This window comes from Mastigoproctus giganteus, chromosome 7, assembly GCF_048544385.1.
Source record: "Mastigoproctus giganteus isolate SK-2022 chromosome 7, ASM4854438v1, whole genome shotgun sequence".
Classification (NCBI taxonomy): Eukaryota; Metazoa; Arthropoda; class Arachnida; order Uropygi; family Thelyphonidae; genus Mastigoproctus; species Mastigoproctus giganteus.
In genome coordinates, this window is record NC_143581.1 from 37,400,552 (window position 1) to 37,413,938 (window position 13,387).

Below are 13,387 nucleotides of genomic sequence, written 5' to 3' on the forward strand. Positions count from 1 at the left end.
GGCCCATCAGGCTCTCAGCTGCCCACATCAACGCCAGAGCTTGCACTTGGTCATCACGCAACACAGCGGCAACCCCTAAGGCAGAATGCGCTGGTCCCACAGGAACTAGTTGTTGTTGGTGACTCTATTGTCAGGGAAACGGGGAACATCCTTTGTAAAAAGGATAGGTGGAACAGGACCAGGGTATGTCTGCCAGGGGCAAAGGTTGATGACGTTGTAGAGCGGATATCATCTTTCAAGGGCACAAAAGGTGATATAGTTGTACATGTTGGCACTAATGATATTAAGAGTAGGAGACCGGCAGAATTACTCAACAAGTACAGGTCACTGTTGAAAAAAAGCCGTGAAATAGGGTTGAATTTGAAAGTGTCTGCAATTCTGCCCAGACACGATAGGAGGGAGTACATGATGAGAGCCTTGTCGATCAATTCAGCCCTGGAAGGATTGTGCAAGGCTCAAGGGGTAGAATTTTTTTCAGCCTGGACTGTACTTGTTAACAGGAGAGATTGCTTCTACAGGGATGGGATACACTTAAATAGAAAGGGTGCAAGAATATTTGCTGATGCTATCGAGGCAGTCTTAGGTGGGTCGGAAAACTGCTAGCTTGGGGGGAGACAAAGACTAATAGTTTAACAGTAACCGCAGGTAGAGGTGAAGGTGATTCTTGCACAACTTCTATTAGAATAAGAAGCGACCTGGAGCGAGGGGTGTTGGGGGTTTCAGGGACGGATGGCAGTCATCATGGAATAGTTGGGTATATGGGATGTGTTAGGGTAACAAGGAATAGGCATAGGAGCATGTATGCTTGCATGTATACCAATGCTAGAAGTATAGTAAATAAATTTGATGAATTTGAAGTGTTGGTCAAGACATCAAAGGCGGATATTGTTGGGATAGCAGAGACGTGGTGTCACAAAGATATAAGGAATGCAGAACTGGAATTTGGGGAGTACAATGTGTACAGAAAGGATAGACAGGACAGAAAGGGAGGGGGTGTTATGCTGTTAATTAAGAAAAACATAAAATCAAAGGAAGTGCACCCAGTTAATATAGATGAACAGTGCTCTGTTGAGTCAGTTTGGTGCGAGATAAGCACTGCGAAAGGAAAAATAAGGGTAGGAGTGTGTTATAGGCCTAATGACTTGAATGAGTACAATGAACAATTGTACAGAGAAATAGAGTGGGCCAGTAAATCTGAATGTCTTATAATGGGGGATTTTAACTTCCCAGATATTGACTGGAACTTGTGGGTTGGTCACTCACACACCAGTCAGACTTTTGTGGATTTATTGGATGATTGTTTTCTGCAGCAGCATGTTCGAGAGGCAACCAGAGAAAGTAATACTCTTGATCTGGTTATCAGCAGTGATCATTCGTGTATTAAGAATTTGCGGATAAAGGAACCACTAGGTGGCAGTGATCACAGTGTGCTGAAGTGGGATTTACTCAAAGAGGTAACTACCGTCAGGGGTAAAGGAAAGGGTTTTTGCTTCCGTAAAGGGGAGTACAGTGGTCTCAGACAGTTTTTAAATTCTGTACAGTGGGATCAACTGACGATGTTACCAACAGTAAATTCTAAGTGGGAAGCATTCAAGGAATTAATCGTGGAAGCTACTAGACTTTATGTACCGATTAAGAAATATCGTTCAAGGTTTAGGCCTAAATGGTTATCAAATGAACTAATGAGACTCGTGACATAGAAGAAAAATGCATGGGATGCATATAAATTATCAGGTGACGCAGAAGCCTGTGGCAGATATAAGCTAGTCTGTAATCAGGTCACAAAGGAGGTTCGGCAGGCGAAGGCGGATTACGAGAAATCTTTGGCAAAGGATGCTAAGAAAAACAGCAAGGATTTCTTTACTTATATAAACTCTAAAAGGAAGGGGATGAATATGATTGGTCCACTTGACATCGATGGTTCGACTGTTGATGATCCTGCTCAGATAGCAAACAAACTGAATGAATATTTTGCATCTACATTCACACGTGAGGAATTATTACAGTTTGAAAATGGAAGAAGGTTATCAAATTGTAGCAGTGTGCTTAATGATTTTGTAATAACTGAGAGCAAAGTGGAGGAGAAATTGTTGAAGTTAAACATAAGAAAGGCACCTGGGGTGGATGGGATCTATCCAGTTATTTTAAAGGAGGCGGCAAAGCAACTAAGCAAACCCTTAGCCATAATTATGAGAGCATCCTTGGACTCAGGGGAGGTTCCCACGGACTGGAGATGTGCAAATGTGTCCCCAGTTCACAAAGGTGGATCGAAGGGTGACACGAGTAATTACAGACCAGTTAGTTTAACTTCTGTTCCGGGTAAAATAATGGAGTCACTGGTTAAAGATGCATTGCAGGATCATCTAGACAAGACTGCAGCAATAATTCAAACACAGCATGGGTTTGTTAAGGAAAAGTCTTGTCTGACAAATTTGATTGGTTATTATGATGTGGTCACAAAGGAACTGGATGCGAAAAATAATTTTGATATCATATACTTGGATTTCAGGAAAGCTTTTGACACTGTTGCGCATGGAAGACTACTGTACAAATTGGAGCAGAATGGTATTAAGGGTAAGTTGCTACAATGGATAAAAGGATGGTTAAGTGGGAGAAGACAGAGGGTGGTAATCAATGGGTGCTGCTCTTCATGGACTAATGTTATTAGTGGAGTCCCACAGGGTTCGGTGTTGGGTCCACTGTTGTTTTTTGTATTTATCAATGATATTGATGAAGGTATATCAGGCTTAATGTCGAAGTTTGCAGATGACACAAAGGTTGGCAGGGTTGTTAATGACAGTAATGGCAGTGTGCTACTGCAACAGGATCTAGATAATTTGGGCAGATGGGCTAAGAAGTGGCAACTGAAGTTCAACCTTGACAAATGCAAAGTACTGCATATGGGTAGAAGTAACCCCAGAGAAACGTACCAACTGTGTGGTACTACACTTAAGGTGGTAGAAAATGAAAAAGACCTGGGAGTAATTGTGCAGTCAGATATGAAGTTTTCTGAGCAATGCAGACAGGCTGCTAGGGCAGGTCATGGGGTTTTGTCAATGATATATAGGAATTTTGCTAGCAGGGAAAAGGAGGTGATTGTCCCTCTGTATAAGGCAATGGTCAGGCCACGCCTTGAGTACTGCGTACAGGTCTGGAGGCCTCATTTTAGGAAGGATGTAGATTTGCTTGAGCGTGTACAGAGAAGAGCAACACAATTGGTGAGGGGAATGAAGGGATTCTCTTACCAAGAGAGGCTTAAGTTCTGCAAATTGCAGTGGCTGGAGACTAGGCACCTGCGCGGTGATCTGATTGAGGTCTATAAGGCCTTGAATGGGTTGAGCACGCTGAATTCTGATGGGATCCTTCCACTTGTTCAGATTACGAACCTACGGGGACATAAGTTCAAATTAAGAAAGGACAGATGTAGAATAGATGTGCGGAAATTTGCCTTTAGCCAGCGGGTGGTTAATTGCTGGAACAAACTTCCATCTGTCGTTGTGGAAGTTGATAGGTTAAATAAATTTAAGGAGGAACTGGACAGGCATTTGGAGGGAATGGTGTGATGATTTTTTTTTTGGCTGATGCTGCATAAGCTCCTACACTTGCTTTCTTGCATCATGTGCCACTACTACTACTGAAGTCAGACTGACAGGTCGATAATTTCCCACTTCACTTTTAGAGCCACCCTTATGTATGGGAGATACATTTGCACTTTTCCAATCCAAGGGAATCTCCCCAGAGTCTAGTGATGCTTGCATAACCAGCCTCAGTGGTTCAATGCACTCGCTTGCCGCCTCTCTCAAGATTATAGGGTATATTCCATCAACTCCAGGAGCCTTACTAGTCTTGTAGGCTTGAAAGTTTTTTCATTAAATAATCTTGCGAAATTTCAATATCATTAATTACATATTTTTTAACTTCGCTCCCACAATTTCCCATTGCCACAAAAGGCTTTTCATTTGTAAATATCGATGCAAAATAACTGTTGAGTTCATCTGCAACGGCAGCTGGTGTATTTATTACTATCCTCTTTCCCTTACGTAAAGGTCCGATCTGGTTTGTCCTGCTCTTCTTGGCATTTATATATGTGAAGAATTCTTTATCCCCCCTCTTTGCTCTGTTTGCTAGTGATTTCTCATAAACTGCCTTTGCCTGTCGAACCTTTTCTGTGGCTCTATTACACATCACCTTGTTGCAAATAAATGTGTTGTAAACAGTGACTTTTATGAAATTAAAGCACTATTATACGATGTTGAAAGACAAGGGTGCAAGAATATTTGCTGATAATATCGAGGCAGTGTTAGGTGGGTCGGAAAACTGCTAGCTTGGGGGGAGACAAAGACCAATAGATTGACAGTAGCCACTGGCAGAGGTGAAAGAGATTCTTGCACTGCTTCTATTAGAATGAGCAGAAGCCTGAAAAACAAGATGCATAGTATTTCAGAGACTGCTGGGAGCCATTGCGGTACAAATAAACACATGGGTTGTGTTAGGGTAGCTAAGAATAGAAACAGGTGCAGGTATACTTGCGTGTACACCAATGCTAGGAGTTTAGTAAATAAATTTGATGAATTTGAGGTATTGCTCAAAACATCAAAGGCAGATATTGTTGGGATATCAGAGACGTGGTGTCACACAGATATAAGGGATGCAGAACTGCAATTTGGGGAGTACAACGTCTACAGAAAGGATAGACAGGATAGGAAGGGGGGAGGGGTTATGCTATTAGTTAAGAAACACATAAAAACCAAGGAAGTGAAGCCAGTCGACATCGCTGGACAGTGCAGTGTTGAGTCAGTTTGGTGTGACATAAGCATTGGGAGATCAAAATTGAGAGTAGGAGTGTGCTATAGGCCTAATGACTCCGATGAGTATAATAAGGAACTGTACAGGGAAATAGAGTGGGCCAGTAAATCAGAGAGTCTTATAATGGGAGATTTTAATTTCCCAGATATTGGCTGGAATTTGGGGGCTGGTTACTCACACACTAGCAGGGCTTTTGTGGATTTATTGGATGATTGTTTTCTACATCAGCATGTTCAGGAGGCAACTAGAGGGAGTAATACTCTTGATTTGATTATCAGCAGTGATTCTTCATGCATTAAGAATCTGCAGATAAATGAACCACTAGGTGGCAGTGATCACAGTGTGCTGAAGTGGGATTTACTAAAAGAGGTAACTACCATTAGGGGTAAAGGGAAGGGTTATTGCTTCCGTAAAGGCGACTACGATGGACTGAGACAGTATTTAAATTCTATACAGTGGGACCAACTGATGATGTTACCAACAGCAAATTCAAAATGGGAAGCATTCAAAGAACATATCTTGGAAGCTACTAGGCTTTACATACCAACTAAGAAATATTGTTCAAGGTTTAGGCCAAAATGGATGTCAGATGAACTAATGAGGCATATGGCAGAGAAGAAAAATGCATGGGATACTTACAAATTAACACATGACACAGAAGCCTATGATAGATACAAGTTGATATGCAACCAAGTTACAAAGGAGGTTAGGCAGGCGAAGGCAGATTACGAGAAATCCTTGGCAAGGGATGCAAAGAAAAACAGCAAAGAGTTCTTTACTTATGTAAACTCTAGAAGGAAGGGGATGAATCAGATTGGTCCACTTGATATTGATGGGTCAACTGTTGATGATCCTACTCAGGTAGCTAACAAACTAAATGAATATTTTGCATCGACATTCACACATGAGGAGTTATTCAGCAAGGGGAATGCCAGAGGTGTATTCAACTCTAGCAGTAAGCTACAGAATCTTGAAATAACTGGGAGTGAAGTGGAGGAGAAACTGTTGAAGATAAACACAAGAAAGGCACCCGGGGTGGATGGGATCTATCCAGTTATATTAAAGGAGGCAGCAAAGGAAGTAAGCAAACCCTTAGCCATAATTATGAGAGCTTCCTTGGACTCAGGGGAGGTACCCATAGACTGGAAATTGCAAATGACCCCAATTCACAAAGGAGGATCAAAGGCTGACACAAGTAACTATAGACCTGTGAGCTTAACTTCTGTTCCAGGATAATTAATGGAGGCACTGGTTAAAGAAGCACTGCAGGATCATTTAGACAAGACTTCAGTTATAGCTCAGACACAGCATGGTTTTGTTAAGGGGAAGTCTTGCCTGACCAACTTGATTGGATACTATGATGCACTCACAAAAGAACTGGATGCAGGGAATAACTTTGATATTATATACTTGGATCTTAGAAAGGCTTTTGATACTGTTGCACATGGAAGACTGCTACACAAATTGGAGCAGTGTGACATTGGAGGCAAATTGCTGCTATGGATAAAGGGGTGGTTGAGTGGGAGAAGACAGAGAGTGGTAATCAATGGACACTGCTCATCGTGGACTATGTTATTAGTGGAGTCCCTCAGGGCTCAGTGTTGGGTCCATTATTGTTTTCTGTATTTATAAATGATATTGATGATGGTATATCAAGCTTAATGTCCAAGTTTACAGATGATACAAAGGTTGGCAGGGTTGTCAAGGACACTGCTGCAACAGGATCTGGAAAGGTTGAGCAGATGGGCTGAGAGGTGGCAAATGAAGTTTAACATTGACAAATGTAAAGTACTACACATGGGAAACAGCAACCCCAGGGCAACGTATCAACTCTGTGGTACTACACTGACAGTGGTAGAGAATGAAAGGGACTTGGGGGTGATTGTGCAGGCAGATATGAAGTTCTCTGAGCAGTGCAGACGGGCTGCAAGAGTAGCTCATGGAGTATTGTCAATGATATACAGGAATTTTTCCAGCAGGGATAAGGAGGTGATTATTCCCTTGTATAAGGCAATGGTCAGGCCACACCTAGAGTACTATATACAGGTCTGGAGGCCTCATTTCAAGAAGTATGTAGAGCTGCTGGAACGAGTACAGAGAAGGGCAACAAGATTAGTGAATGGAACAAAGGGGTGCTCTTACGAGGAAAGGCTTAAGTTTTGCAAATTACAGTGTCTGGAGACTAGGCACCAGCGAGGTGATCTGATAGAGGTGTATAAAGCCTTGAATGGTTTAAGCATGCTCAATACTGATGGGATTCTTCCTCTAGCTCAGAAAAATCACCTGAGAGGGCATGAATTCAAATTTAGGGAAGACAGATGTAGGATAGACGTGCGGAAATTTGCCTTTAGCCAGCGGGTGGTTGGATGGTGGAACAGACTGCCATCCCTTGTGGTGGAGGTTGATAGCCTAAATAAGTTTAAGGCTCAGCTGGACAGGTATTTTGAACGAACAGAGGGGTGAAGTGGAAGTGGGTTTTTTTTTTTTTTTGGCTGATGCTGCATAAGCTTGCTTTCTTGCATCAAATGCCTCTACTAATGCTAATGCTAATACTTTCTGACAATTGTAACTGCAACTGGTGATGGGCATAATCAAATGATATAATAATTATATTCAAATTAGATGATTATGCCAATTTTCATAATTAATTATGAAATTGGCAGAGTAGTGATCAAATGGAACTATTATCCAGATCTCTCTCACCTCTGTAGCCAGGTTGGGAAGGAGCAGCAGTGCGTAGCACACGCTTCTTGATTAGACCGGGGTTTGAGCCCGTCACCACCAAATACGGAGGATGCGGAAAGGTCAGGGAATGACCACCGCATATTCCCGAAGCAATATGGCCTTAGTTGCTAATGCTCCTGAAAACCAAATAACATAACTCTCTCTCTTTTTGTTTGAACAGAATGGAGTTGTTGTTGTTGGCCTGCTGGCAACAGCACTTTATTTTTAGTATTCCTAATGTCAGATTGAATCTGTCAACTATTTTTTTTTTTTTTGTTGTTGCTTAATTGAATCAGTAATTAATTTTTGCTTGTATACAGGTGACAGTTGGCATTTCATCAGCATTACTGCAACCAGTAATGCTGATGAGTAAAACCATTAAGTAATTTTTTGTTAAACTTAACTTAGATATTGGAGATAATTATAGCATATCACTCTCCTCATGGAAATTTTCTCATCTGCCAAAGCAGGAGCCATGGGAAAGTCATCCAAGCATCACATTCTAAGTTGAAAAATAACAAAAAAAAGTACACTTTGAATAACAGTTCTTGTCAATTGTAATTAAGCTCATCTAATGAGAGACACAACATGGGGTCTGATTGATGATGGGAAACGTGCTGCTTCATGAAACTACACCCAAGCTTCCTTTTACAGCTTCCCAAAGCTGTAACAAAGTTTCCAATGGTCTTGTATTAGGTTTTAGACATCTGTAAGAGTTAAGTCCCAATTGTTTCGGTTTTATATGAGTTGACCATACTTTCATTTGCATTAATTAGATTTTTTTAAAGCTATTATATTTTAATTTTACAACAGTTTTTTGTTAAACTCGTAAGTAATCAAAATTTTTATTTATTATTAGAGGTGAGGACTATAGAGCTAAAGCTGACAACCTCAGAAAACTGCTTAATCAGAAGGGATCTGAAATAAATGATTTAGAACAACAGTCAAAGTCAAAAGAAATGTATTATAGAGATATAAAAGAAACAGTTGCTGATTTATATGAAAAAGAAAACAGGTTGTTGTAAGTTGAACAATTTTTTTTATATATAATTTTTAACTATACACTTCAGTATTGATATTTGCCAGAAAAACAACTACTATGGTAGCAGCTAATTTCAATAATTACTGACTTGTATCAAAAAAGAAACCTTTAATCCAATTTATAGCTTCCTCCTCAATTTTAATTTATGCTTCTTGGTTCTAGTATCTTTTAATCCCCTTTAAAGTAATTTAATTTATTTATAAAAATACCTTCTGACAATCCAAAAAGTTTTGTCAAATCCAGTTTATAACTCCTTTCTCCTCAGTTTTTTTAGATTCTTAGTTCTATCATCATTTAAGGCTCTGAGAGGGGCTGTTATCACTTCTTAAGTTGGCCTTATATTGTGAGGACATTTCATAAGTTCTGTCATCCGTACAAGTCAGTATTAGTTTAGCAGATGCTGATGGGAGTTTACATGCAGAAAGTTTATTTCACAAGCTTATCCAAACAGCTTTTCTGTACAAGTTTACCCATACTACAGTATAATCAAACTATAAAGTTGTTCGTCATGAATACAGCACAAGGTGCTGCCCTCACAAAGAATGAATTCAGAAGTATAAAAAAAGAAAAACAAAAGAAGTTGCTTAAAGTAGACCAAACATGGTTGTTAAAAAGATAACCATTGTGTCCTTCAAATGTATTAAATGAATGTTTTATAACAAGAAATTTAACTTAAAAAAATGTCTTCTTGTGCATCAAGAATATTATTATTAATCTAATTCTTGCTACAATTGACAAACTAAAATATTAATATGTTTTAGTGAATATAAATATTTATATTTATTAAAATATGTGAAAAATAAATAATACATAGTGTTTGAAAAAAAATGTGCACACATTTTAGGAAATGAAATTAATTACAAACCTCAGAAGCTGGTTATTTGGTGTGTACAGATCAGTAGTTTGTAACACATGGTTGACTAGAGCAGACATTCAAATTGCACTATTTGTTTCTAGGTGCTGTTTATTCAGAGCAGCGAACAGCTGAATGAGAAATATCCCCCAATGTAACTGCTGGGATAGCTTCACATGCTGTTTAATTTCATCATTTAATTGTCGAAGTGTGACTGTATACAGCTTTTCTGCTGTACGCAGAAATGGTTCAGGTATTGCAATCAGTGGATCTTCTGGTTAAAATGACTGAACATAGGCATGCAGAAAGACTAACCAAAATTATCTCCCTTCTGCAGAATTCCCACATGCCACCCTAAGGGGATTTACGGCAGAGCAGGATCTCATTGTACAAGAGGAAAAAATTATACAAGATCTAAAAGTTCAAAACAGTAAAAAGTAAAAGAATGGTCATAAAAAAGTATGGAGTGCTTCTACATACTCACACAATCATCCTTACATTCAAAACACTGAATCTGTTGACATCTATAAAAGCAAGGTACCTAAGGTTTCAAGTCTGATCTTGTATTCTTAACCCAGTCTGATGTTTTAAGTACCAAAAATTTTGTTCCTTCACAAACAGCTTGCAGATATGCAGCCCCCTGTGCTTCACATAAATGAAAAGAATACACTCACGTAAATTGTACTTTTTAAATTCAAAGTTGTCCAAACTGACAAAGTAAACAAAGCCTTTTCAAGGGACTGCATCCACTGGTAACAAAAGAGAAAAATTCAAAAATATAAAAATAAACATAAAGCCTTTTATCAAGAAGCAGAGAAACAGTTTCTGTTACACAGTGTCTGATGTTAATCATCAACATATGCATTAGTAGTTCAAAAGCTTCATTCTGTTGAAACTCTGACTGCTCTCCTCACCAAAAGAACAACCTCCCAGGCACCATGTCACACAAGTTGTGAATATACTTCTGGATAAAAATCCTACTCTACAACCAACAGAACAAACCAGAAACATAGAAGTAGGCTAAATGCAGTGACTCTATTTCAGGGACTGGTGGAAATCATCAAGAAACAAATAAATACCTGGGCTGTGTTAGGGTAGCTAACAATAAGAATTGGCACATGTATACTTGCATATACACTGATGTTAGGCGTATAGTAAATAAATTTGATGAATTTGATGTCCTGGTCAACACGTCAAAGGTGGATATCGTTGGAATATCAGAGACATGGTGTCACAGATATAAGGAATGCAGAATTGGAATGTGGGAAGTACAGTGTGTACAGAAATGATAGACAGGACAGGATAGGAAAGGAGGAGGGTTTATGCTGTTAATTTAGAAATATATAAAATCTAAGGAAGTGCATCCAGTTAACATAGATGGGCAGTGCAATGTTGAGTCATTTTGGTGTGACATAAGCATGGGGAAAGCAAAAATGAGAGTAGAAGTGTGTTATAGGCCTAATAATTCTGAGTACGATGAACAGTTGCACAGAGAAATAGAATGGGGCAGTAAATCAGAATGGCTTGTAATGAGGATTTTAATATTACAGATATTGACTGGGACTTGTGGATTGGTCACTCGCACACTAGCAGGACTTTTGTGGATTTATTGGATGATTGTTTTCTGCAGCAGCATGTTCAAGAGGCAACCAGAGGGAGTAATACTCTTGATCTGATTATCAGCAGTATTATTCGTGCATTACGAATTTTTTATATAATATCAGTGCAGATACACCATGATTTAGCCATAAATTTAACTACATACGAACTGCAAAGGTATCGTTTAATTTCATCTCATATTATGGCTGCCTTTGCAATGAGATACCAGGTATTGCACTACTTCGAATAAATAATGCTCCTCTAGTAGAGGAGACTACTGTTATTTATTCTCAGTGGGCACCACTACCCCAGATGTCTGTTTTGAAGCTAGTTGGCTTCAGCATTAGTGGGCAGGCAGTTACCCTGGTAATGCAAACATGCCATCACAGTTGTGAATTCATTCCACAATATGACAGATGCCAAGTGTTGTACAGAATGATACAGTAAATGAAGATTAAATGCGCAAGGCATAATATGATATGGGTTTAAATTAACTATATAATATCGGTGTAGATACACCATAGTTGGCCCATAAATTTAACTACATATGTAGTGTAAGGGCATCATTTAATTTTATCTCATATTGTGGCTGCCTTCACAATCATGTGATGGCATGTTTGCATTACCAGGGTACCTGCCTGCCCACCGATGATGAAGCCAACTAGCTTTGAAACGGCCATCTGAGTGGTGGTGCCCACTGAGAATAAATAACAGTAGTGTCCTCTACTAGAGGAGCTTTATTTATTCGAAGTAGTGCAATACCTGATATCTCATCATTCTGCCTTGGAGATTGCCTCTGTGTTGCCTGATGCACAGGAGTGAACTCTGTCATTGAGCTGGTCATCAGAGAGGTTGATGGGTTCCTCATATTAATTTCTTCAAGGACATTTGCCCTACACCTCAAGCTCTCATAGACACCCATCAGAACGCTGAGTTGGCACCTAATTTCTTGACACTCTAGGCATCTAGCACACATACAAAGACATGCCCTTTGGCTAGATCGTGTGCCCTGTTTTAGAAAGTTCAGCAAACATTTCACATTTCGCACATTTTTTGAGACTGTGATGCTTTGGAGAATCGCCCCTTTGTATCTCCCTCAAGTCACAGCACTATCACTAGTCTGTAATCTTTACTTCACAGCTCTAGTCTGGGTTTTGATTTCCGTTTAAATACAGTTTAATTAACAATGGAATTTAATAAGATTAATAAATATTTTTGATTAATTGATAATACTATACTAAGCTAACAGATTCCTATAGAGTGCTTCGTATAACATTATCTAGTTTTACACTATACCTTACGCTATCAGTTCGAGATATGTACGTTGTGCTATTTCTTATTGATTACAATATTGATTTGGAAGTTACGCCGAGAGTCGTAACTTCCAAAATCACTAGTTAAATTCAAAATAAGAAGCTAACGAATGCTACTAAACCTATTTAATATCTTTGTAAAACATAATGTAGTATGTTAATTAATGAAGAATACAGTAAAACTATCAAAATACTTATCCCTTTACAGTGGCAAAAAATCCACAGACTGTTCTCTTCTGCAACCAGAGGGCATTCTGGTCGCAGAAGAGAACATGGATGGTCATGGATGGGTAGAATCAATTACAGTGCGGCTTATTCATAGCAAAGGTGACAACCGGGTTAAACAGTCTGGTGACCTCTCCAGTGGGACTTTCATCCCCTCTAACCTGCCAAAGGAAGAAGAGTTTATTCCATAGGTTTATTTTTTCCTATTTGATATTTGTATAAGGATTGCAGTATATTCCAAGGAGTGAGGTTGGTAGTCCTTTTTTGTGCTTGTAAATGCATCCTCTATAAGCTCTATATAGGTCCAGGGGAAGGGGCCCTGATAGAACCTGCAGTGCATTAGCTGAGATTGTTCTTGGTACTCGGTGCATCACAAGCAGCATGGTTCTTTGCATGGAAAAGAGTTTGGCCCTGATTTTACTGTTAGTGACCCTATGGAACCAGACCCCAGCAGCTTAGGAGGCAGTTGGCAAGAACACAGTTTTATAGTACAGACAATGGGTTCTTTTGGTGAGCCGTCATCAGGCCTGAATGGGAGATCCTGATGACAGCTGCAGTGAAGGCTTTGGTTTTGTTTGCTTAACTGTTCATATGTGGTTGTAAACTGATCCTGTCGTCCATTATGATGCCAAGGTGTTTAGTTTGTGCAACATATGGAATTTGCTTCCCATGAACAAGCACTTTAGGGAGTCTGCTGTAATCCATCCTGTTTTTTAAGATCATTAGCTTTGTTTTTATGTTTGATATTTTTAATTTATTTGTGAGGGTTCAGCTTACCAGGTCATTCAGGACAATCTTTACTCTGGCCTCAAGGGTTCTCCTGGA

General features: G+C 39.4%; 1 protein-coding gene across 1 annotated transcript in view; it reads left to right on the forward strand.

The window, feature by feature from the left end:
* Nucleotides 1–13,387, forward strand: part of SMC6 (Structural maintenance of chromosomes 6) — a 655,684-nt gene that overhangs the window by 337,767 nt on the left and 304,530 nt on the right. The window contains exon 12 of the mRNA XM_090377619.1: nucleotides 8,390–8,551. Coding sequence (XP_090233745.1) covers nucleotides 8,390–8,551 — 162 coding nt within the window. The remainder of the gene's footprint in view (nucleotides 1–8,389; nucleotides 8,552–13,387) is intronic.